The 27,586-nt window shown below is 39.4% G+C and overlaps 1 protein-coding gene across 4 annotated transcripts in view; it reads left to right on the forward strand.

Moving 5' to 3' along the window:
* NRP1 (neuropilin 1) overlaps positions 1–27,586 on the forward strand; it is a 113,433-nt gene that overhangs the window by 19,263 nt on the left and 66,584 nt on the right. For all 4 annotated transcript variants that reach the window (XM_083866729.1, XM_083866727.1, XM_083866730.1 and 1 more), the window contains exon 3: positions 27,341–27,522. In XM_083866729.1, coding sequence (XP_083722855.1) covers positions 27,341–27,522 — 182 coding nt within the window. The remainder of the gene's footprint in view (positions 1–27,340; positions 27,523–27,586) is intronic.

Consider the following 27,586-nt stretch of genomic DNA (forward strand, 5'->3'; position numbering starts at 1 on the left):
ACTTTTCTTGCATGGATAATTTAGAAGTTATGAATCAGCCTGTTGTTTTTATTTCAGCAGAGTACAGACAAGAGTTGTGCAAAATGAGGCTGCTGCCTGTCTGTCAGGCAGCTGTAGTTTTTTACCCTGCAGCTTCTTTTAATGTGCATTCTTGGCAAATTCTGAAGAGAAGCAGTCACGACTGTGCACTCAGACGTTGGAGCAGATCTCATTCCCTCGCCATTGAGCCAGGGACTTCGCTTGTGCATCGTCCTGTGTCTGACGCAGCCATTAAGCACCCTGACCCAGTAACCAGAACACTGAATTGGTGTCTTAAGTTAAAAGGCACTCTATAAATATGTTCTTGAATCATCTGGTTTTGAAAGGAGATTAATATTTTCTTGCAGTGTATCTGCTTTTCCCAGGTGTTAAATAGAGCATTTGCTGTCTGCTGGTCTTTAGGATTTTTTAAAGTAGGTGTTAAAGGCTATTCCAGAGTAGCTCTACAGGGTTTTAAGGCATGAGAGACAGTTACCTGCAGAAAAATGCCCATCTCTCTCAAATAATTAGCAATTATCTGTCAGAAAAGCTTCTGAGCTGACTGCAGTAAAAAAAATACTTTTCATCTTTGGCTTTTTTGACTCTCTCCTTCCCTCTCCTCTTTGCCTCCCTCCCACCTTTCCCCTAGCATTTTTTTGAGCAGCCTTTTCCAAAGGAAACACTGATGAAAGTATCTTTCAGTGCCTGAGCAGTTCCCTAAGACACCTCCTCCCTGTCCACCCCTGAGATTGCAAGAGACATCTGCCTTTGTACACACCATGTCAGCGTCCTGCAGAGACATTTTATGTTCGTTGTTTCTCCAAAATAAATAAGAGCAGCACAGAGAATGCAAACTGGCTGTAGACATCCCATTGCTAATAACGCAGCTACGTTGGTAATTGCTAATAATGATGCAGTGTTTCAGCATGGGAACACTCTTCTAGCTGCAATGTGGATAGGGCCTGAATAGAGCGACACAGATGGTAACATTATTGCATATTTCTTTGTAGAAGAAGTTGAAATTTTGCTGTGGGAAATAAAAAACAATATTCCTGCATTTTGTTCCAATTATTTCTTTAATATTAGCAGCACTGGCGTGCTTGATCTGTGAACTGTGTCAGTGCCACCTAAGGAAATACCAGGAGGAGTCTGCAAAGTGAGGAGAAGCAATTGCTTCCACTTAGCAAAGGAAGCACTTAGATGCTATTTGACAGAATTGCATTTGCCTTCTTTGGCAAGGATGACCCATTTTGGTCACACGCAACGGCCAAACAACAGCCAATTTGCAATAAATCAGACTTAAAGTATTTCTGTAACTCCTAGACTGATTCTGGAGTCTTGTCTCATGTACCAGAGTTCCCACATCTGTACCTCGGTTGTCCGGGAGTGCTTCACTGCATTTTGCAGGCCACAAACAGCAGGAACACATGGTTTGTGGGCCAGCTCCTGGGTTTCAGCTTCCTTTGATGCCTGCTAAATACGTGCTCCTCTGGGAATGCCTGCCATCCTCCCTGCTTACGTGCACAACCACTTCAGCACCCTAGTGAGTCCAAGCCAGTGGAAGCACACAGTGCTACTTTGGCCCGACTGCAGCACGTTTCCTTTGAAAGGTGTTTGGAGAGCTGTGGCAGCATGTCAAAGATAAGGGAGGCAGGAATTGGTTGTATTTGCCAAGCCCCTGCCTTTGTTGGCTCTGTCCACGAGAGCAGCTACCCTCACTTTTGAACTCTCCGATCTTGCTGCACATTCAGCCACAAAAATTGCTAGCTCACCCAGACCTGGAGTGTCAGGACCAGAGTTGTCCTTCCTGTAAGATTAGGTCATATCATTAGATCAAAGTCCTATTATGGCATTTTACACCACGTGGATGCAACACCAGCCAAGTTTCAAGTCCCAAGCACAGGTGTCTAGTAATTGGATGATGCACACATGAAAATTAGGGCCATAAGCCAAACTCAGAGGCTAAATTTCCTGTCTTTCCCCAACACTACACCTTTCTCATCTACACTTAAAACTGCATTTCCAATTTAGATTTCAGAAGATGCTGTTAATGTCTGAAACGATCTTACCTGTTGTTCCTTTGTGACTTTTTCTCTTCATCTGGCAATCCGAAACTTCCCTGAATGAGGCCTTTTTGAATAACTGAGAAATAGTGATCTGCCAAAGAGGCTTTTTCCTGGCAAAAGGAGTGCTGCCCAGTGTTAATATCATTGTAGAGGGAACATGTAGCAGAAAACAGTATTTGCACATAGGTAGGAAATAAACAGAGGGTATTTCGCTGCAGAGTTGCTGCATAGATGGAAGTGCAAGGCATAAGCATGAATGATAAGCAAGTGTCATTTAAAAATAACCATGAGAAAAAAAGTGAAAAAGCATCAAAAACCACATACTTTCACCTTATTCAACTTCCAAAAAATTGCGTGTGTTCTCTAATCTGGGTATGTGGGTTTTTTCTGTGGCTTATGGAGCAAAAATAAATCCTACCTTAAGACTGATCACCAGGATAAATCATTCTTTCCAGGTGCCTTTATCTCTCTCCCCAGACTACCAAGGGATAACCAGCTCAGAGTATCTCCCTGGTTTTAGACAACTATTATAAGGTGAAATAAATTCCACCCAAAATCCTCAGAAATGGCTGCCCTCAATGGACAGGAAAGCTGGCAGACTTAGATAGGAACTCATTTCTATCATGGCAGACACAGAGCTGATTGCCAAGGTTGGTACAGCATTGCCCATGTCAATGAGGTAGAAAAGTCTTGTTACCATTTTCAAATTTTTTGTTGTTGTGTCACAGGCTTAATGCACAACAAGCAGTATAATTGGTTTACAAGTGAAAATTAAAATGGAAAATGAACATGAGACCTTTATGTTTTGTCCTTATAAAAGTAATTTTTTCTTCAAGAACTGAAACAGTTGTATTGCAATGTATCACGTGTTGATGTAGTCATAGGTCAGATTGTGTTTGCTTAGGCAGTGTTACCTGCAGCCCCTGTGGCTTGGCTCAAAGCCTGGGGAAGTCTCGGTGGGACAGACTGACAGACCTGTGCTCAGTGAGACAAACGGTCAGTGCTGTGCTTGGTGGGACAGACAGACAGACCTGTGCTCGCTGGTCTGCAGCCTTCAAAGTCACTCCTGCAGAGCACAGGCACCAAAGGAGCACAGTGGTCAGCAGCTGGAGATCTTCTGTAGAAAAGATCCTTGGTAGGACACAGTGATATAAGCAACATCCCTGAAGTGGAAGGGAATGGGAAGAAAAATACTGGAATATAAGTGCCCACAGCACAGGCTGCCTAATACAACAAATGTCATTAATTCACTTAGACTTCCTCATTCTTCTCTGAGCACACACTCAGTCCTGTTTAACATATGCTTGAATCCTGCTTAATATAACCTAGCCAACTTACAATTAAGCACATGCTTAGTAATGTGCTTGAATTAAGGCCCAAAATATTCCTGCTGTAACACGTGAACAACACTGTTTCCATTAAAATGGAGCACTGCACGCTAGGATTTGTGATCACTACAGACCACACCACATGGACAATGAAGCACTATGAAATGCTTCTGTTCAGAAGACTGTTCATGTGCATCCATTTGGGCCTGAGCTCAGAACTGTTTGTTACTCAGGGTCAAAGCAATGACTGTCTCAGACCAGTTTATGAAGCCCAAATCCTGAAGTTCTTGTTGCTTCAAAACTCCCACAGATTTTTTAAAATGCAAACTGGATGTAGTTCATGGGCTTCTGGCATATTGTCAGGGCAATTTGTGATGTTTTGCTAAACTGTAGTAAGTGGTTCTGTTTAAAATTCAGGAAAAATAGAGGACACTGCATTTTCATTTACAGTCTGATTTGTTGTCTCTACCTTATGTAACTAAAACAGGGTGGACTTGAAGGCCAATAGGTTAAGCAGTAATGACACCAGCAATTTCTTTTGCCGAGGCTTTAGTCTGGCTAGGGGACAGAATGTTAATCTTGGGTTGTTTCTCTTTTTCCTTAAATAATATTTTTATTGAGCAAGAAGCGGATGTCAGAATGGCCTTTTGATCAGCTAAAAACAACAGTGTCTCTAAGGGAATCTTTCCTGTTTATTGTATGCTGCTGTATTTGAAAAATGCTAGCCTACAGTCGAGCAAGACTCCTTAACATTCAAGAAGCAGGGAAAAACAGGATGAGGCCAAAATGGGAACTGTATATCACAGGAACTTGGAAAGACAGGAAGTTACAAAAGAAGCAGAAATTCTTGATTAAAAGTAAAATTGTACCAGCTTGTGCAATAGGATAATGACTTTCAAATGTCAGCCTTTGTGCCTGTTCATAATGATAAAGCTATTAAATCATATGTACTGTTCTTAATTCCATTTCTCATGTCAAGTCATTTAGGATCTATAACTATTCTGCCCACTAAAATCCAGAGTATTTCTTCAGCAGTATATTCAAACTGTAGATTAAAAGGAGTGCTACCTAAAGCAGAGCCAGCCAGGACTGCTGCACAGTAGTTTAAACCACATTGGAGATTCTGTTATAAGACCCTATTTTCAAGGATTTAAATATCAGCCATAAAAATTCATTCCCAGGATAAAAGTCAACCAATGAGTGAATATTTAAACCCAAATTATTAAAATAAAAAGGTGTAATTTTTACACTTAAGAAGTTTCATGTGTGAAAAAGAAAAAGCTCTTCAAAAATTTTTCATAGATCTGTGACTGAAAAGTAAATCTACTTCAAAAATTACCTCAATAAGAAATTAGCCCTTAAAGCACTCAGTGGTTTTGTTATTTCCAAGAATCAGTCCTAGTAGAGATAGTCACAAAAAGTTGCAGTATTGAGCTTGGTCCAGCCCTGGCTTGCAAATGGAAAAACCTTGTTTGTTTCAGTGAGAATTAGATCAATGCTAACTTCCTTCTCAGGAAGTTGAAGTCTGGAAGACAAACTAAGAGCTCAGTTTTACAATCACTATGCTTGCTAAAGTTGTCACCTATAATATCAGCAAAGTTACCTCCAAAGGGAGGAAGGCAAATACTGCGCTGGTGTCACCACGGGTGCCTCAGCCTTACCAGCATTTCAGTCAAAGTGTCAGTGCTCTTGACCCCAGGCTGTGAGATGGTGCTGCTTCCAGTCCAAAGCTGCTAATAACATGTTTTATAATTATAGGCACATGAAAACAGGAAAGCTATAGAATAAATTGCCATTATGAAGTGGTTCAATGGTTTTGGTGAAGAGATATTATTGGTGAATTCTGCGGCAGCTTCTGCAAATCTTACCCCGCAGGTGATATTTATGGACTGTTTACAGGATTTTCACATATGGTGTTTTAAAGAGTTCTGTAACTTTTATGCTCATCCATCCAGTTTATTTCTTTTGCAAAAATCCCACTCCAAAGGTCAGCTATGTTCTGTCTGTCTCAGCAACTCCAGGCCTAGGGAAAAATGCTGAACGTAATCTCAGCATGAAGTAGTTATACAAATGTGCTTTTAAATATGATCGAGATGGTTTTGTGTCTTGTTCTCATATATCTTAGGCTGTGTGTCTCTTGGCTTTACACATCATTTAAATGAGAGCACTGTTTAGCACCTCTTTCACATTCAAATGATGTATTTGTGCTCTTTTGTGTGGAAATGTCTGTATATTTTCAACACTTCTCAGTTCATGTGAAAGCAGACAGGAATAAACCAAGGAGACAAAGATTATGTCAAAGTGGCTGAATAATACTGAAATGATCATGATGCATCTATTCTTCTATTCAAAATCTTCAGAATAAACCCTTCTTTCCATTTCCAGCTTTAAACCAGTGGAGGAAAATTTATTTCCAACCCTTCCAGCCTGACACTCTGCTCTTGGTGTTAGGTTCCCACCTCTGCTCCAGCTGATTCATGCTTGCAGGCCAAACCCTAATACTGCTTTTCCTCCTTACTTGACAGCAGGAGAGAATACCTCCTCTTTTTCTTACTACATCTTAGCCACATAACTGAATAGATCCCATAGGTAGTAATAAATTGCAGGTGAAATTATGCAAACGCAGCTACTCTCATCTGATTGATTCATTTTGCAGGTAAAAAACATGCACACAGGGAAGTCACACATCAGCTTTTTTTGTATATCCTAGAAGTCACTGTTGCTAGGAGGTATTAAGTACTTCAAAGTTATATTTCCTGTATGTCTTGGTTTAACCTGGCAGGTAGCTAAACACCACACAGCTCCTTGTTTGGTCCTCCCACCACCCAGTGGGATGGGGAGAGAATGTGGGGGAAAAAAGTACAATTTATGTGTTGAGCTAAAGAAAGTTTCATAGGAGAGAACTGGAAGGGAAAATAATAATAATAATAATAATAATAATAATAATAATAATAATAATAATAACAGTGACAGTAACAGTAATAATAATGTACAAAACAAGTGATGCACAATGCAGTTGCTCACAACTGCTGATCAATGCCCAGCCAAGTGCATGCAGCCGCTGGCCATCTTTCACTCTAGTTTATAAACTGAGCATGACACTGTATGATCTGGAATACCTTTTTGATCAGCTGAGGTAGCTGTCCCAGCTGTGTCTTCTCAGGTCTTGTACCCCCAGCTATTCCCTTGCCAGTGATGCAAGAAGCTGAAAAGTCTTTGACTTAGCATGAACATTGCTCACCAACAACCGAAAGATCACTGTTATCAATATAATTTTTATCTTTAATTCAAAATACAGCACTGTACCACTCAGTAGGAAGAATATTAATTCTATTATAGTCAAAACCTGGACACTGTAGAAGACCAGTTATAAAAATTCAGCCAATACTTGAATAGTTGAATCACAAAAGCAATATGATTACAGAGCAACTATTATTTGTATAATGTTTGATTTGTGATATATGTGTATAATCAATTGCCAGTTATGTGCTTTTCAAACATCTGCTGTAGTTTATTGTGAGTCTATTAGAGGATATCTAACATCCAGTAAGAAATTATGTGTAAGAAATCCATTACCTCTTTTCTGTCAGGAGAGATCCGTAATTCAAACAGAGGCTGTCTATCTTCTTTTTTATACCAACCTTCTGGATTTGAGGATCTGAGACTTTCTGCTGAACTGTCATGAAAATACATTCATGATGTTTTCATGTCTGCCATAATAAGCCTGTTTTTTGACCAAGGGGGCAAAGCAGGTGTACAGGATGTGAAAACTGGCACAGCTTTAAAGCAGGCATTAGTTCAAAGTCATGAAAGTATGTTCTTAGAAAAATAAAATCTATGTCTTCAAGTCAAAGTCAAAAACATTTTCTCATCAGCTACCTGGTAGTATCACAAGCACTTTTTCTTTTAGGAATACAGCCCAGGAGTACAGATTCCCTTTGCTCTTAGGAGTCTGGCATACCTGCTTCAGAAGCAAGATATCTAATTGCTCATAGGATACACAGGAAGGTTTGCAGTTTTTGGTCTTATGTGGATTTTGTCAAACCACTACAGTTTATGAATTCTACGTTCTTCACTCAAGGAATTCCACAATTCAGCTGCAGGGTATAAAAACAGCTATTAAATATACCTACTGTTACATGTTTATAGGTGCACTAGGAGGACTTGCCTTGAGCTAGACCTCAGCAGGTTAAATTGCCTCCACTTAAATTAATGGAGCTGTGTCAGTTTTCAGCTTTGGTGGAGCTGGAGTGGTGGGACAGGACCGGATGCACATCCTACAAACAGGACCAGAAAAGCTCTGTGAGAAAGACTTGAATGTATTTTCCAATTGCAGATTTCAAATTGCTCTTTAAGAGCTGAGATTCTTCACTCAGTAACATCTTTTCCCCTCCTGACAGCAGTACCTTTGTGCTGCCATGCCTTCTGCTACTAAAGTCTGAAAAGTTTGTCTAGATGCCAGAGAGGATAGCGTGGTTGCAGAGGGCAGATTTTTTGGCTTCCCTATTGGGTAAGGCGTCTGTCATGGTCATCTACTCAGGACAGTTGTTGCACGTCTCTCTTGGGGCTCCCGGTCTCAGACACAGGGCAGAGTGTTAGGTGTGTTTTTCTTTTTTATTTTCTTCTCTTTCTCTTCTGGGAAATGTTCCGTTCTCTCTGTGGGAATTTAATTTACGTAGAGACTGTGGGATCGGGACTGCAGCTTACTCTGTTACACCTAATTAACCCTGGGAATTCGTTTCCACAACACAGAACTAGGCCGAGTATATAGGTAGCTTTACAAAAGAAAATTAAGGATTTGCAATGAAGACATGGAATGTCCACAATTACATTTCATATGATACAAAATAATTAAGGGATATAAGCCATAATGGTTCATGGCACAATCCAAGTTCTAACAGATGGGGATACAATGAAATTTACCCATGGGAAAGTGATTTTGTAATTGTAGAGGTGGGTGTATTCCATTTACTTCTGTATTTATTTTAGATGAATGTTTATATTTGTATAAACATTAAGGAAAAGCATCATTCTATAACCTCTGGGTATTTTTACCATTTTTTTTAAAATACAGAAGTAATTGCTGCATACTTCTTAAAGAATAAAAGGAAAAAAATTAAAACTCTTGGTTTTCCCCACCCACACATTTCTCTTCACTTCATATATCCCAGCCCTCAGATTACCCCTCCCTCTGCAAAAGCCTGGGAAAAGATTCCCAAGCACATGTGAAAAATGATAGTTTCACATGGCTGTAGTAGGTTCACATCCTTATTATGTAAATGAGTGGTTTTGGTTTGGGCGTCTCTTTTGTGGTTTCTTGTGCAGATGGTTAAATGCTTAAAGACAGTGGGCCAAATTGTTCCTCCTGGAATTTCACTGGCTTTGGCTAAACTACACCAGGAATCGAAATAGGCTATGGAACCAAAATCTATTTTTGCATATAATGAAAAAGTCAAATGGGTAATGAGATTGCTGCACAGTAGCAGAAAGGAAGAAGAAGCCATGAGGAGATTTCCCTTTGTCTGTTTGGTAATTAATGAAGTACCTGGAGAACAACAGATCTGAGAAACTTCACTTTGCTCCTGTGATCTGCACTTCCTCCAGCCAGGTAAGCACAGAGCTGTGTGTGCTGGAGACTGATTAATTAGCCCAAGCCAGTTGTAAAATCGTTAGGAAACAAGTGGTGTCTGTTTTCTTCTGCACAGGATGCCAAGAGATGTATTTAAAGTGTGAGAGTCAAAGGTCAGTTTGACATCACGTACTCTAAGAAAGAGCCCTTGCTTAGATCCCTGTTTCATGTTAGAAACGCTGTCTGCAAGCCATGAAGTTATTGTACTTGATAAGAGAAGGAGTAGGATTAATCTGCAGCAAGGAAAATTTAGGTTAAATATTATGAAAAATGTTGTAAGTGTGAGATCACTTAAACAAAGTAGCAGGCTGTCAGGGGAGACAGTCAAAGCTGAAAGTGACACTTTTCTATCAGTGCTGGTTGGGAGAATAATTAATAAGCATTTCCCTGTGAAGGGGGAGTGGCACCCGGCTCCCCCAGAGGCTTCTGCCAAACCAAAGGAGCCGACGGATCTCACAGACATGCTTGGAGCTAATGCTTATGTACAGATAAAATGGAGCTTTCTGAAAGGACTTTTACAACCTCTTCTCAGCTTGTGTTACATATTCTAAATGTAAATTGAATGCAAATGCTTTGAGCTGTTTGCCACAAAGCAATTTACAATCTCCTACACTAAAGCTGACCCACTGGAAATATAAGGGTCCGTAGTAATGCTTCATATAATTCTTTAGACACTAATTGGGTTACAACAGGAAAAAGGTCTGCTCCCAATCTCTGTGATTTCTCATGCCTATTTAATTTATTTTTTTTTCACAAAATTCTTGTTATAATTTAATATGTCCAAGCTTTTAAGCAATGTCTTCCTCTATCAAAGTTAATGATTGTGTTGGCATTACATTCAATGAGAAAATGTGTAAGTTACATGCGTGACTCAAGTTCTAAACATTCTGCTAAGTTTTTTATCTTCAAATTGTTCAGGCTTATCTGATCTCACTGAACCAGTGATAATAAGGTATCTTTCTTTCTGTCTTTGTTCTGGAAAGATAAAATTTGTCATCTCCTAACATTATATCCAAGTGCAGCAAATTGCAAAACAAAAGCCTCTACATGATTTTGGGGATCCACTGAGTATTAAGTTGATTTTCAAAATCAGATTAATCTCAATCCATAATTTGTGCCAACAAAATTGTGAAATCTTCCTAACAAAGGGCCTTAGAATTATTGCCTTGATAATAAGAGAAAATCTGAACTTAGCAGTTTTACTGATTGGCTCGTATCTAAAAACTTTTAGTAAAGGTTGTTCTCCACCATCTCCAGCAGAATAGTGTTTCATAAAAGCAAACATTTGTTTTGACCTCTAACAGGGGTTTTGGCAAAGTGAAGGGGGGCATAGGCAACATGGTGTTTAATCCATAGCTTTCTGTCTACTGCACCCTACAGAGCCACAACGCAGGGAACCAGAAGAAGGAGATCAAAAGGCTTTAAAAATGTCAAGCAACAGGATCTCATTTAAATTATTAGGTGAGATGCCCTCTTGGGCTTGACAATAGCAAAACATATCACATAGCCTGTTTTCTTCGCTCCCTTTATGCTGATTTTGACAGGCTAGTGCAATTGCATGTAGAAATTGTATTTCTGCTCTCCAGCATCACTTTGGACACCGTTTGAAAATGTGTTTTTGTACAACAGTGGAATATTCAAAGGTATTTGAGTCATGCAGAAACTGGAGGATTTTTAACAGGTTCTTAACAAGTATTGACTGAAATAAAACTTATTTGATGAAAAGTAACCCAGAAACCTGCCTTAGGTGAAGCTGATAAGCACTTGGGGAACGCAGAAGGACTTATCTGTAATTCTGTTAAGTGATTCAACTTTAAGGATTGTGCATTTCTAATTCATATCTATAAGCTAAAAGGCTTTTTTGAGTTTTCAACAATTGAAATTGTTAAAACCATATAAGCAGAGATTTTTTTTTCTTGTTATTTGGATTGGCTTTATTACAGAAAGATAGATAGAGTTCCAACCTGATGTCATGCTGCGGAACATTAAAACCCTTTTCCCAAGCTCTGTGTGTAACCTCTATGCTGCTAAATCCTTGTGCATGAATAGTCTCACTGACGTCAGCAAAAGCAGGGCTGCACAGTCTAATTCTTAAAATAAGTCATGTTCATATAAATTCTTGCTGCTGTCATTTTTATCTCAGATTTTGTATGGTAGAGCATATGGCCTGAATATGAGACTGGCTGAATATTAAAATTCTCCAGCTTAGTGAGTAATTCATGTTTCTAAACCATATGAGTAGTGGATAGTACTGATTTAAAAAAACACCAATCAGTCAAGACTTATGTGCTTAAAATGAAAGAAATACAAATAGAAGGTTATCAATATACACATTAAAAATCACATGTAAAAGCAGTTTTAACCATGCCTCCTAATAATGGATTTGCATGTCTGTGTGTCTGTCTGTATGAAGGATGAGCTGAAACAAGGGGAAAAAAAGATCTCAGCACTGTTCTCTGTTCCTTACTTACATGTTAATGCCCTTTGGGATTCTTTACAGAATAACACAGATATTGCAGATTTAGGAAAACAGAACAGGCTATTTTTAGGATTCAATTCATATGAAACCGTGTTCACTTACCTTATAGCAAATCCCTGATTTTCTTCTCACAATTATGTTGGCTAAATGTAGATGGGCAGGAGGCTGCAAAATTGAACTGAGCAGGACTTGCATCCCTAAGGATTAGAAGTGTCAGGAGACAAGATACATGTTGAAGGGGAGGTCATACTGGGTGCTGGTCATACTGGGTGAAAGGCATTTCACATTCAGAATGCCTCACCATAGCAAAGTGTTTGCTAATGTGCTCTCATCCTCTCGTGTTGTCCCAAGTATCTAAGACAATTCCTACGTGGCAAATGAAGAGAGAGTCATTTATAACGTGACAAACTCATGCTAAGGCTGGCAGGGAATAGCCTTAACCTCACGAGTCTTGATGTGACTGAAGAGGCTTGAGATCTGTATGGGAGACAAATCTGAAAATTAACAGCCTCATTAATCAAATGACAATGTTTTGACAACTTCATGGTGTGTATGCAATCTATCCTGTACACAATTTAGCTAAGGCTTTTAGGCAACAAGAGGCTTTTCTGCAATAACTTTATGTGAAATGACTCCACATCATGGCAAAATTATTGGATTGTATGCTGATTATCAAAGAGTAAAAAAGCATAATAAGATGAGATTCAAATAGAAAATCCTGCCAGGATTATGAAGAAGGTAGCATGCCTCTTTTTTCCTACTCTATATTACTTACAGTAGTATAATCACCATCATAATTTATTTAGATAGTCTGGGGGAAAGCTGGCCAACCTCCCACACCTGAGCTCAGGTAGTCATCTTCAAAGCAAAAATCTTTTGAATCCACTTGCCCAATGTGTTTAGTCAAGAGTGAAAAAAGAGTGGATAACCTGCTGGGGCGCCCTACGGTGATGCACCAGAGCACGGTCCCTCAGATAACCAGTTCTCCAAAGCAACAGGTCACTCAGGATGACTCAAAGTAACTCCTGGTCCCTCAGATGTCAAAAAATCATTTTCTGCTTAGATACAGACTGTGCCCCAAATCCTTTGTTTTTCAGGCTCCTTGTAAGTGCCTTCCCTAAGGAGCTTAGGGATACACGGTTGCCTCTTCCACACCTAGGGATTTATGCAGAGGGCTTATTAATACTTCTGAGTATTAATTGGCTAAATCCCTGCACATCTAGGCAAGGCTACATCAGTGATTATTTCTGGGTTATAAAGAAGTGTTGTGGCTTGTTATAATGGACTTAATAGAAGAAGGTTTGATGTAGTGGCAAGAGTAGCAAAACACTGTATTTCACTTATTAATGTTTTGGAATGGAGACTCACATAAAATACATAGTGGTTTAGGTCTCTTTGTTCTTCTTATTGTCTATCTTCAAGGGTTAAAATTTGAAATCACAGCTAAAAAGTGTTAGAAGCAAGAATGAAGAGCTGTCAACTAAATATATCTATTTACAAGAGATGTATTGAATCACAAAATTTATGACACTGTCACTAGTATTGTGGCCATCTCATTTCATCCTATGCCTTCAAACTCTTTCAGGAAAATATCAATATCTGATTTTCCAATCCAGAAAGCTGTGGCACAGGGAAATTAGCTGACATTTGGCTTCACTGAATAGCCATGGCAGATGTAAAGAGCTTGCTTTCAGCCTTCCAGTCCAGTGTCTGCCCACTTTCTCCCATCTCCTGTCTCCCTAAATGACCTAACCAAGCCCCATTGTACTGAGGGTTATCTAGGCTCACATTTGCAGCTTAAAATCTCAACTCTCTCCTCTCACAGCTTTATGGCCCTGCTAACTATGTGAGCAAGCAGAGCTGTAACAAACCAGAAAGCATACAGCTGACTGAACAGGCAACCCCTGGGCAGCCCAATTCCTTTCCAATGCTCCTGCCTTCCCAGACAGTGGCTCTGATGAAAGCGGAATGACTCCCAGCTTCCCACCTGCCGCAGGTTGGGTATTCGCATCTGCACTGCAGTCAAAGACGTGACTGCAACATCCATAGTGGTGCCAGATTCTTACCCAGTTAGTGGTAAAGCTGTGGTGGCACAGGATTTATTGTTCCTGGTGGGAGCATTCAGCACTGATCAGAGTCTATGACATTCTAAGTACCTCAGCCAGTTAAATAAAAACAGTTCAGACGTGTTGTAATCACATCTCCAAATGCAAGGATTGCAATTTTTGGTAGAGTTTATCACTGCTCTGAGCAACACCATTAACAAGCAATACTGTGATTTTCCCAGAGCACAGTGCTGCGTAGAAACCTTACTCAGGTTCTTTCCAGCTGACATATCCTTTTGTTGCTGGCATGAGACATGTTTCCATGATCCTTATCCCTGTGGGGAAAAGAGAGGTAATCCTTCATCAGTTTGTCTATTATCTATCTGCTAGTTCTGATTTTTGTGTATTCCCATGCGGAACTTTTACAGGGGGAAGGGACAAAGGTTTGAAATTTTTCCCAAAGTCATCTGGCTGGAGTGGTTCCTATATTAGCCATGCAGCAATCATGTGAGGACAGAGGACACTTTGTGGTATCTGTTTGAGGAGAAATGTGCAGTAATTGAGGAAAAGCTGAAAAATGGGATACTATATGCCAAATATGTGAAAATTCAATTCAACAGAGCTGTTTTAGGAATCTGTTCATCACAACATGTTGGTACTGTGAGTCAGGCAGGATTGTCCCTCTCCAGTGGTCTGTAAGCTCCTAAAATCCCTTTGTTCAGAGAGAAAGAGGGACTGGCTTTACAGTGCCCACGAGACCAAATCCAGGTTAAAGCTAATGAGGAATGCATACATTTAATTTGTTGGAGGGGGTTTTTTGCATGTTTCAGGAAAGAGGGAGGGTTATTACCATTTCCCCCAATAATAAAAAACAGGATCATGTATCTTGGAAATGTTTACAGTGTAACAAAATGAGGTTATGTTACACTGTAAAATTTTAAAGGGGGGACTAGCAGGGACACCTAGGCTCAACAGCATGAAACCCATGAGCTGTTTGGACAGGAAGGGTTTGTATTTAAAAATCATGAAAATAATGTTTCAGTCTGAGATAAAAAACAAGTGGTTTTGACACAAAGGTTGAGACTTTTCCAGCTACAGACCTTCCCCTGATGGGTACCAACAGTTTTATTCAAAGTAGGGGCTGAACAGGATGCATTTACCAACTGGCTCAAAGCTGGGTGTGCCATTGGTTATTTGGGTACTGAGAGAGCAAACCCACATGTTTCTCTTTCATTGCTACACTGCAAGGTGACAGTGTCTGACAGGACTGCTGGCCAGGGAGGACAGCTCCAGAAGGGCACTATGTGCCCTGCAGCACAGCACACTGGGGTCTGCACCGCCTCAGACGCACCACAGGGAGTGTTGGCAACAGAAGGATGGAGGCTGTGCTGCCAAAAGGAGTCCCCAGGTCCCTCCGTGCAAGTCAGACATCTCTGTGAGCCTGCTCAGGAGGCTCAAAGTGAGGAAAGGGATGGTGTATTATCTCATTTCCTTCCCAGACTTCCTACTACTGTTTTGGGCAATTTATACCTTTAAGAATGCATAAGGCAAACAAACCTTGTTCTCCCTGGTGTGTGAAAGCCTGTCTTTTGCATTATTAAACCATAAAGGGAAGCCTGGCGTTATCTGGCACATATTCTCTGCACGTACAAGAGGATCCGGCCCAAACACATTTCACGGCTTGTCTGTCTGAGTTAGTGTGCTGCTTGCCAGGGGTGAAGGAGAGGAAAGAATCAATGCTTGATACCACAGAGTCTTGCACAGGTTGCTCTTGGGTGTAGTGCTTATCACCACTAAGTAGACAAAAGTAAAAGCATTTATAGATACCTACTGAAAGTGTAAACAAAACAAAAGCCATCAAAACAGGATTTTTATCCATTTAATTGCAGAGTAAGTGTTTTCATCAGCTGTATAATGGTTTTTTGCCTTTCAAGGCTTATTTATTGTAATTAATTAAAGAAGACTTAGAACACCTCTCCCTTATGGATTACAAAAGGAAAGAAGATGCAAATGCCATTTTTGTTTGCAATTCATTGAGTTATTTGCAGATCCCCTTGGTCTGTCAGGCAATATATTATTATAGCTCCATGTCACCCTGTCCGTTTCTCTAAGTAGAAAGCCAAGACAGAAGCATGACCCATAAAATGCAGAAAACATATCAACACCATTATCCATACTTTCTTGGATGCAGTAACCGCTCTTTCCTGAAGAGTGTCTTTTTCTTGATTACAGTTGTCGAAGCAGCCTGTACAAGAATGGGAGAGTGGTTCTAAGAGAACATTACTTCTGACCTCAGCAATTTCTTTGTGAGTGTGTTACTCCTGACTTAGGTTTTCTACTACCCTGCTTTCAAAGGCAGGGGTCATTTCACCCCGACCAAAATAGATTTAGTGTTCGCTGAGTATAGGTCCAAATGCTCAACAGATTTTAAAGAGAACATATCTCAAGAAGTTGCACTGATGAGGGAGGAAAAGGAAGCGGAAAGAAGACAAACTTGGTCCCATTTAATGAATACTTCCTTGACATTTGTGCAGCTCCTGCTGGGGATTTGAGTTGGCACGCATGTATTCAGTATGGTCCCAATTACTGAAGCCCATGAGCTGTGTATGTGTTTGTGTTGTGTATGTCCATTACCTTGCTTGCTTTCCAAAGTATTAAGTACCAAAAGAAAACTATGCAAAAATTTTTAGCAAACACTTGTGAATTCTGGTAGGTTTTCCACTTAGTTTTCCATTTTAAATTAGTGTAGGGCAATGCACCTCAGATGCGATGCCACTGAACTGTAAATCTGTACTAGAGATGATGCTGATCTGCTGTGCACATTTTCCTTCCTGTAAGTCATTATCACATGCCTCTCTTTCTAAGACATTTTTATGAGAGGTGGATCACTTGGGTGGGTTTTTTTGCATGGCTGGTTTGTCCCACATTCCAGCTATAACAATGCAGTTTCACTGGGCACTGGGTCATATGGCTGACCTCAGCTAACAAGCTGTTCCTGTTTTTAGGCTACTGGGAATGTTTATTGGCCACTGTTTTCCTCCTTTCTAAACACATAGTTATTCCTCAAGACCTATATAAATCATAAGGTCACAAAACACATAAAAGCTGTGACATTCTCTCTGATTTAGGATACAAATGAACTAAATTCAGGCTTAGCAGCTTTAAGCATTTAAGATATATTTTATCATAAGATAAATACATTTACTTAAGTTATATATACTTTTCAGTTCTAGGATACACACAATAAAATGGCAATAAAGTTGCTCAATGGGACAAACTTTTCTATAACGACATTTCAAATTGGTACCATTTAACTGTGAGCTCTATTACAAAAACAAAGTACAGTAAGTCTGAAACAGTTTAAATAGTGATCTGTTTGCAATAAACATTAAGTAATCATGTACTTTATGATAAAATTATAATTCTGAGGGTAATATTGAATTTCCTAATGCAGATTTCAAGAGCAGAATCTCAGGGAGAGGTCTGCACTCATGTCAGATTAACGCACTGATGCGTGCAAAATCAAACTACACCTATAAGGACATGCATAAGTTACCAACAGGAGTTTTATTTATAATGTCTCTACTGAAATTAGACAACAAATTAGCAGAAAAGCGTTGATAGCAATTACTATCACACAGACACTCTGCTTCCCTGTTCTCATCTGCTTTAGTGGTTTTGAAATGAACGTCTTCCAGGCTGAGTTTCCCAGGCTGCTTCTCTGGCTGAGAATGAACTTTGGGAAGAAACATCTGAAATGATTCAGGTTTTTTCTTGCATAAGAAATATAAAAATATACACAGAGAAACACACACACGTATGTGCATGCACTGTTGCAAAACAGAAGACAAGCCATGGGACTTTTTCAGGCAGCTCTTCAACCACACTTACTCAGATCAGAAGTCTGGAATTTGAAAGCACCATCCTTGAGTAAATGTTCCTTGCACTGCTCTTAGGAAATATCATTCAGATTTCACAAAGCCAGGGCTCCTTTAAAGTTGCCAACCCTAAGTATTACTCATGTGCTTAAGGGTTGTTTGTTAAAGTGGCAATGTACACAACCAAATGATTTTGTGCTGAGATAACGGCTCGCCAGGAAACCTGCAGACGTTGTAAGTGGGTTGATCTCTGAACTACAAATGTTTCTTATTCAGCTTTGTGTGCCTCCTGTGCCAGAGAGCACTCCTAGATGTTATGGCCAGACACTTTGCCTTTCCAAGTTTGTATTATAAGAAAGAAATAAGGAGATGGTTTTCATCTAGATGTTACAACAGTCTGCCAAAGGTCTTCTCAGCATTATGAGAATATTTACCTAATAATGCCACGTATCTCACACACTTAAAGACTCTGTTTTCAATACAGAAAAGACTTGAAAGTTTGGATCTCCTTTATGTAGCTCAAACTCTTTTTCCTTGGTGATAGCTCAAGAGAGTCTGACCCCGCCTTTCCCCAGTAAAAATCCATGGGTAAAGCTCTAATACACGCACATGATGAAACACTGACAAGCCAAAAGTTTCAGAAGCAAAGTTGGACATTTTCCAGTAACTCCACTTGTTTGTACAATATGCCTAATCGTGTGGCTATATACAGGTTTGAGATACAGTCTCAGCAAAACGTCAATCCAATCATTTACATGTGTCACACTTTCAGGCAAGGAAGACCCACACAGTCATTTATATCACTACAGACTAAGTATGTGAAGACACTAAACCCACAGTGGATTTTTCACTTGGCCCAAGGTCTGCCCACAAGGCATGTGATGCAGAAATCACAACAAAGGGAACAACTCTGAGAAATATTGAGCTCCAAGTGCCTAACACTGCATCCTTAATATTCCCTTATATAGTTCCTAACTGGAAATAAATGAAAATGCCCATCATTTTACTGTATTTACGGAGCTTCAGGACATGGTTGCTATGGAAGAAAATTGCAGTAACTTCTGATCTAAAGCTGATATGTATGTCTGTAATTTCCTTTCTCCTTTAGCCTCTTTTAGTTTCATTAATTATAGGTATTGGTCAGGGAGGTTGTAGACAGCCCACAAGGGACAAATATCTGAGTTTCCAAAGTGTGGAACTTATTTTCTGTTCTGAACTTTCACAGTTTCTGTGAAAAACTAACATCTACCTTATACTTTTAAAAGTTGAGTACCTAAGGTTGTGATTAATATACTACATAGATCCCCAAAGGATAATTACAAATTAATCAGTAGTTCAAAACTCCCAAATGGAGTGCTGTAAGGTTGCCATAACTTTAAAGTATTTCTTTTCTCCTTTCATGGAAAGAAAAAGAAATCACAACTGATCCTGATCTCCATTTGATACAGCTCTTTCTCTGTTCTTTAGGCATTCGAGGAAGCAAACCCAAGGCTTCTATTACTTACCAATTAGGCAGGCTTTTTAGTGAATTCAGCAGCACATGCACAGAGCACTAATTCAACCACAAATCATTAAATTTGTTAGGCACTTGAAAACAATGTTTGATGAATATAGAGGTGTACAGTGAGTGTGAGTGTATGCATGAGTCTCTGTATGCAAGTTATTTAGTCTAGTTCTCCTACAGAAATGTATTTGTGATTCCATGTGAGACTTTGCAGCCCCTTCTTCCAGTCATTCTATAGCTTAGGAAAGCTTCCAATTTTCAAGTCTCTGTTAAGAAGCTTTATTTGAAACCCACAGAAGCCACTAGGAATCTTTCCATCATTTCAGGAGAAGCTAGACTGGGCTCTAATATTTAAAACACAGTATCTGGCTATCTGAGCTTCGTTCCTTGCTGTTTGCAAAATTTCTGTAAGACTGCCGGCACTCAGTCTCTCTCTCCCATCTCCCCATATGTAAAATGAGAATGACAACTTTACCTCAGAGGAATGTCACAAAGCTTCACTTATAAACAGATTGGCATACTTGGATGAAGTTGCTCTACTAACAAGAAGTTTTCTGATTGATGGGCATCTCTTCGGAGGTCATAGAAACAAAAACAAAACTATAAGTGAGGTTTTTGGATTTTATTTTTTTTAGAAGAGCCAATTCTTATGCATGATGGCTATTTGTGTTATCCTTCTTCTCTGTCTTATCACCTAGGATATCTTTTCAAATCTAACTATGTCAAATTAGTGGCTCAATACTAAACCAAGCCAAGGCATAACCCTCAAACTTGGAACATCCACACAAAAAACTTGTGGTACAGCGAGTAACAAGAAAGTTAGTTTTTTTAAAATGTAACTTTTTTCCTAGTTTCTAAACCCCTTAGCTGTCTCAACATAGATAAAGTAAATATTAAACAACCAGTAAAAATTTGACTGCATTTCATTTTGTGAAGAACACTGGAAAGTTGGCAAGAGGTAAGATTTTGCAGTGAAATAGGGAAGTGAACAAGTTGTAAATGACTCTAATATCTTCCAGATGGCATATTTTACTTGGGAACTGAGTTTAGAGTAATTAGAGGCATGTGAAATTCCTATAAATACTAAACTTCACCAGTTTGACACTAGAAAGCTCCTTCCTCTCTGAAGTCTTTAAACTGCTAAGTGTTCCTTTTTCCCCCACTTAAAGTGGAAGTCAAGCATTTGTAAATTTGTCTTATTTGACAGACAGAAACCTTTTCCATGAAAAGATAGCATTTTTCTATGCCAGAAAGTTATGAACTGAGGTTTCACACTGAAGAGGTTTAAAATTGAATGTTTCTTCCCAGAAGAGGTTTTCATTTTTATATACTGGGATCATTATATTATAATTTATTACAGTATGTGGCAAGCAATGAAATCAGTGGAATTTACTGTAACTTGAAGATCAAATCTTTTCATTGGTGAAATGCTTTTTGCAGATAGATGTGCTGAAGACCTTAGCAGATGAATTTTGCTTTTACTCCCCCTAGGACATTGTAATGCTAAAATGTCAAACCCCAGTCCATAACCTCTGGTTCTTCTTTGTTTTCTGCACGACAATGTTACATACATTCCAAAAGTGAATCCTGGTGTTCTCAATTCTGTTGAAGATTTTTCCAGATTTTATTTAATATTAACAGAATAGAACTAAGTAAATACAAGGTAAAATACTCTGTCACCACTTGCACCCTTTTTAGCCATATGTCAGTGTAAACCGACTTAGATCCATTGGTATAAAGGGCCTAATCTCATTTGCAGCAGCTAAAGATCTGGCTATTGTTCTCAGTGGAGCTGTATAGATAAAAGAGCAGATACAATCTTGCTTATTTGATTCAGATCTTTGGTTCTGCCAGTCTCAGGTACTCAAAAAGCATGAGCCAAAATACAAGGAGCATGTGAGAAGATGAAGGATACTCAGATTTTAAAATAGTAATGATTGTTTTTGTTACTTCTGGGTTTTGAAATGTTATTGGTTAAGCTATGTTGCATTTCAGATTCCTTTGTTCAGCAGAGAATTAAGAGCTTAATTTTAAACGAAAGCACAAATCCCAGTGCATTCAATTATTCCCGAAACCAGTGTAATAACAAGACTGCTGCTAACAGTAGTTGGAATTAAACTGTTGCAGTGGGTAACTGTAGATCTTCACTGATGTCTTTGTTACATCTTTTCTCTTTTTCACTACAGCATTGTCTTGTACTAAAATAGACCCTCAGTAGTTCATTCTTAATGGAGACCCACCGTCAGTTAATGGCATTACTAAATTACTGAACAGTGGCCAAATCCCAATGGCCTTATTCCCAGAAATCTCTTAGGTTGACAGGACCTTTGTATGAATAACTCCAGTGAATTTTGGCCCTGGGTGAACACCATAAAAACACCAGCTCACAAAAGACCAATGGAAACAAAGGCCCCCCAGACTGACAATAAACCATAAATCATTAATCGATTGCAATTTGTGCATTTAAATATCCAGCACTTTGGAGAACTCTGGGATTCAGATGATATGTTGTCTCCCTCGCGGGGCTGCATCTGCACCATGAATCCAGTACAAACAAAACCAGTTTAAAAGCCTTCTGTTGTGGGCACAGACTCCCACCTTCCCTTCTCATGGAGCTGGCACTGCCTGGCTCATCCTAATTCAACTATATGCATGTCCATCCTCAGAGAAATCATGTGTTGGGCATTTTAATAGACTTGAAGAAAAAAGGTAGAAAGGGAGAATGGGGGAGGGAGGGAGGGAGGGAGGGAGGGAGGGAGGGAGGGAGGGAGGGAGGGAGGGAGGGAGGGAGGGAGGAAGGAAGGAAGGAAGGAAGGAAGGAAGGAAGGAAGGAAGGAAGGAAGGAAGGAAGGAAGGAAGGAAGGAAGGAAGGAAGGAAGGAAGGAAGGAAGGAAGGAAGGAAGGAAGGAAGGAAGGAAGGAAGGAAGGAAGGAAGGAAGGAAGGAAGGAAGGAAGGAAGGAAGGAAGGAAGGAAGGAAGGAAGGAAGGAAGGAAGGAAGGAAGGAAGGAAGGAAGGAAGGAAGGAAGGAAGGAAGGCCCCACTAATAGGTGACTTGTAAAGATGAAGAAGGGCCTCTCCTTTGAGAAGACTATGGTGTGTGGCAGGAGCAAACAGCTGGGTAGGAACACACCGTACAGGATCCCATGCCAGTAAGCACGCTTGGGAAGGGGCTTTAGAAAGGAAAAACCCCTGCAGTTCTCATGCCACCCAGTGATCAGGGAGCACTTGAGCCCTGCTTAGACTTGTTGAGGACACAGCTGTCACCCAGGACCCTCTGAGTGCTGCTTTTACCTCCATCAAGGTATCTTGTGAGATCCACATATGAGGAATTATATCCCCTTGGTATAGATGCCTGCACTGACAGTCTCAGCTACAGGGAAAGCTGGTGTGTCTTCAAAGGATGGGTCAGTCCCCCAGTGCCCATGGGATGGGTTACCTTACAGGAGGCCCTGGACACTGGTCAGGCTTCACAGAGGAGGCTCAGATGAAGAGAAATGCAACAGATGCTGAGGTTACAGGCATAAAATCAGCCCATTCAGGGCTGTGCCTAATTTTTTATTTTTAATAGCATGTACTTCTTTTTCTTGTTAGTAATATACTGGGATTAAGGTTGGTGTCCCTCAAGTGCCTGCAGCTTTTAAGCTTTTAGCTCTGGGATACAGATTGCTTTGTGCTACCAGCACTGCAGTAAATCCCACACCTCTGACCCTCAGTAACTAAGGGGGCACAAAGCCACAGTGCAGAACAACTTGAAGCTCTTTATTTAGATTTCTTCTTGAGATGCCTTCTGTTCGACTAAAGTGCAGGCTTGTGAGGAATAAAAAAAAAAAAATTAAAAAAAGAAACAAACCAAAAACAAACTTTATAAAATAAAGGCAAAAGAAAGATATGTACTAAGAAGAAAAATTTCAGAACCAAAGATAGTCTGACCAGGGCAGATAATTCACGTCAGTGAGAAATTTAGTAGCTTGGTTGGATGTAGAATCAGAGTGATAAAATAAAGAGAGACTTGGAAAACTTTTTCATACTAACAGGTGAATAGCCAAAGTATTTATAACAACATATAGACCACAGTAGGCTGCAGAAAAATATGGTATACTTGGAATGTAAACTATAGTTTTATATACTTCACTTATAGTTTCATAAGATTAAAAGGCAGATATTTAGATTTCAGATGAGTTCTGCCTATTTCTTGAGAAGGATTTTTTTTAAGGAAAAAGACATATTGTCACTGCCCTGGTAATAGGCAAATGTGTAGAAGCAGAGGGTAGCTTGGCAGAATGGTTGGCTTCAGCAGCAGGCAGGGCTTTCCAGCACTTGCACCTCACCTTCTGCAGTACAACATGCAGTGGTGCATTTCAAAGGTCTCTGGCATGTTCAGAACTGAATCCCAATGTAGGCACTGTTATCACTTACTAGAAACTGGTACTAGAAAATTCCCCAAAATTTGAATTCTCCAAGTCTTTATGTTTTTCGCTGCCCAGGGCTCATTTTATAGGTATTGCTTGTCCTTTTCCTCAAAATGATAACTTACACTTTCTAAAAATGAACAAGTTTTTTGCAATTCCTTAAAGAATTAGAGGAATTCTGGGTTCTCTCATCTTTCCACTGGGAATCTTTCCCAGACGTGGCTTTACTAAACCATAAATTAGGACCAAATAGTAATGGCCTGTTCAGGTACCAGCTGGGAGGAGCAGGAAGAGTGTGTGAACTCTTGCACTGCATTTCATCAGTCTCCCACCCAAGAGCCATACACTGGCTTTGGACACTAGAGAGGGTACAAACAGAAGTGGGTTATCTGGGAAGACCCAGGCAAGCAAAAAGGGAATGCTTTTTCACCATGCCAAAGCAGCACCATGAACATATTCACTGACTGTCTTCTCTTCTGGACAGGCATCTCCTTATTTTCACATCTGAACTCATGCACTAGTCTTTCACCCGAAACTGCACTCCATGGTTAGCGCCATGTTTATATTTACATCTCTCTGCCATAAGCCCTAAAGGACTATAAAATTACAAGAAATATTTGCCACACCATTGACAGCAGTAACTGAGTGAAGAATTGCCAAATGGGAAATCCAAATTTGCAAACTCAGTATTCTGGGCTGTGTGCCAAGTCTGTCTGGGTGCTGCGGAGGTGACACATTCAGTCTTCTCACAGGGATGCCAATGTGCCAACTGTAGCCCTGGCACGGCATCTTCTGACAAACTTATGGAAAAGAACTGCTACCAAGTCCAGAGGGACATGCAAGCTGCTTTCTGAGCTTCCTTGGCAGTAACTCCATTTCCAAGTTGTGACTGTACTTTCTCCTATTTACAAGACCAGTTGTTTGTGATATGCTGTGGTCTCTGGTAGGATTTTGAAAAGTGCAAAAATGACAGCAGGATGTTGGTTTCCAAGTGCAAACTAGTAAAATCCAGAGTAATTTTATTTCTCTGAGAATAAAATAATATAGGTACTCATTTCTTGCAGCCCAGATATCATATGTTGCCAGCAGTGCAGAAGGATCCGAAGCCATTTGTTATCTGCCAACTGAAAAACATGATTGTTAGAATATGAAGGGTGTGAGGCTGATCTCTAAAGCTGCCTCTTTTAAATTGTACTTCTTACCCATTGTCTCACAGCTAAACTTCTTCTGTCTGTCAGTAATTTTTCGAAATGAAATGAAAAAAATTGAATAACCCTCCAATCTTCCATGGGGCTGTGTGACCTATAGCTTGCAAAAATCCATTAGAAGAAAGCCTTTTAGTAACCAAATTGTGTCATTTACAACTGCACAGCAGCCAGGAAGAGCACCATAAATTATGATTCTGTCACTACAAGGGACAATGGAAAGTGTGGGCAGGCTGTTGCTATAAAGGAGGAAAGCTAAGAGTGATAGAATTTAATTTGAATGGGGGTTTTTTGCCTAATTTACTCCATATAATAGCAAAATTGGTACTTACAGGTTAGTTATTTTTTGGCTGTATATAGAAGACTTAGCAAGACTATATAACATTGTTTATTTTTAAGGTGTTGCAGAATAAAAACATCAAGCCTTTTGAATTTTTTTCTTCTTTATATATGAAGGAAAAAAGAGTGTAAAATTTGCTTATCATTTTTAGTTAATTTTTTTCACATCATTTGAAAATTTGTCTACTGTTGAAGCTTGACCAGGGAATGGTGCCTGGGAAACCTGTGAAATAATGTCACTGTGGGGTAAATGGAGCAAAGACTATCACTCAGATGCTGTGGGTTTATGTGGTTATTCTTGCTTTTTAACAAACAGTTGATTATTTGGGGAAAAGTTATCTTGTTAAAAATTCTCAATATACTTTTTTTTTTCTAAAATCTAAAAACTAGTAGCATGTATCCCTGAGTACTTTCAATAGGTTTTGCAAGGAGAGCTGGCAATTTTAAGGATTTTTTCAGAGAAGGGAAAATAAAAAACAAACTACACAAAACTCCAATAATTCTGAGGTCTCTTTACAACTCTTCTCCTGACTTTCAGATCCTGTTATGCACACATGATAAGGACATTATGGAAAGAACGGAAGCCTAATTTTAAAAACTACAGGCTACTTAAGTATCTGTAAAATCATCTCAGAAATGCATGTTTCCACTTTGAATTTCCACCAATCTGCACTGGGACAGTTAAGCTAGTGAGCTGAGCAATTGCTACTAGAAAAATCAAATACATAAGAAGAAATGCAGTTAACACAATTTTTCACATATGTTAATGCTTACAGTTCCATCAGTGTCAGCTTTATTTTCTATTTGATATACACCAAAGCTGGCACACAGTTTTAACTGATGAGGTAATGTCATTTTTAATTTAAGGAGCCTTAAGCTGTCCACTTTAACTAGTGATATCATCTTTGCAGCTGTCTCACAGGACTTCATGTAAACATAAGTAATGTGCCCTGAATGGTTTGGAGCAGAGTTGTTAAAAATGACATTGGTCATCATGAAGACATTTTTTTCCTTTGATCTCTTTAAAAATGCCAGACACACTTTATTGTTCTGTCATTTTTAGCTCTTCCTTGTATATTAATATGCTTGGAACATTTCAGCGAGCATAACAGTAGAATATAAAGGTCTAAACAAATTAATGGCAACATTTTAATGTCAGTCGTAGTAAGATAATGAAAAGTAAATGAGATTGTCTGGCTAACAGCAACTTGTTAAATGAAAGGGCAGCGTGGCTGAGACACAGAGACACGGGGCAGGGAAAAGCCTTTTGCTGCTGTCTGAAAGAGTCACAGGACACAACCCAAACTCCAAATGCCACCACCTTCTAGGAGAAGATTAAACTGATTCTACAGATTGGGTCTGATCCTTCTTCCTGTCTGGGGTCAAATGAAATCATCTGCTAATAAAACTTAAGAACAGACCTGTCTCTGCACCTGCAGCTTCTCCCTCCCATGACTTTCATTCTCATTTGTATTCCCTGGGCTGGTTCAGCACCACCAGCCTGCTGGGCTCTCTCTCCTCAGCCCTTGAACACCAAATCTGTCAGACCAGACACTAGACATTGATATCTCTGGTGACAGGGCTGAGGAACCTTAACGTGTTGCTCACAGGCAAACTTTTACTATCAATCATTATCTGGTTATTACATACTTTTCCTTATACAGTCTTAGGTTTGATGCAAATAATCACAGAGGCTTTTGCCCAGTCTGTCTAGTAATCACATGCTGTACAAACATGAATGTTGGAATGTGAACTTCTTGATTCAAATACTTAAACGAAGGTGATTTGTATTGAAACAATTTTTGTCTGAAAAAAAAACAAGTTCTGTGACTGACTTGTGGATTTTGTGATATGCTCCAAACTGTTTGTCCAGATAATAAGGAAAATAACAGATTTTTCTGCCACTGATCTGCAACATGATGGAGTTTTGAACAAAATCTAATGTTTAGGGATTTATTTATTATTCTGTGGACATATGTGTGGAGGACAGCATATGGAAATCAAAGTATTGTTCATAAAGAGCTACAGCCAAAAAGACATTTTTGAATTCATAACAGAACTTCACAGTTTGAAAAGAATGCTATGCATTATGTATTGATAACAACACTACACAGACAAAGGAACACAATTTAATAATACAGAATTGTGCTCGTGAGATTTCCTTTTTTTTTTTTTTGTTAATTGGTTACTTTAGCTGACATTGTCTGCAAGCATAATGGACACCATTCTTCCTAATAGTTCCATGTTGCCAGATGATGTCTACAGACATAATGTAGTCCATTTTAATTATTTCATTTTGCTTACATCTTTCAGCATAATGCATTTTCCAAGCAAGCTAGCATTTTTCTTGATTATCTATGTTGTGTTATGGTTTCTAAATTAATTAGGTCTCCTTCTTTCCTGGAAGTTAAAAGTTTCTTCCTTCCATTTATCTACCAGGTATGATTATGTTGAAGTGATTGATGGAGATAATGCTGAAGGACGCTTATGGGGAAAGTACTGTGGAAAAATTGCTCCCCCTCCTTTAGTGTCTTCAGGACCATATCTTTTTATTAAATTTGTTTCCGACTATGAGACGCATGGAGCAGGATTTTCTATCCGTTATGAAGTTTTCAAAAGAGGTGAGAAACAATTCATTGTTACACAGTTCATAACCTGTGATTTTTACTTGCATCATAAACTTCA

The sequence above is a fragment of the Zosterops lateralis genome, assembly GCF_965231275.1.
Source record: "Zosterops lateralis genome assembly, chromosome: 1".
NCBI classification, from domain to species: domain Eukaryota; kingdom Metazoa; phylum Chordata; class Aves; order Passeriformes; family Zosteropidae; genus Zosterops; species Zosterops lateralis.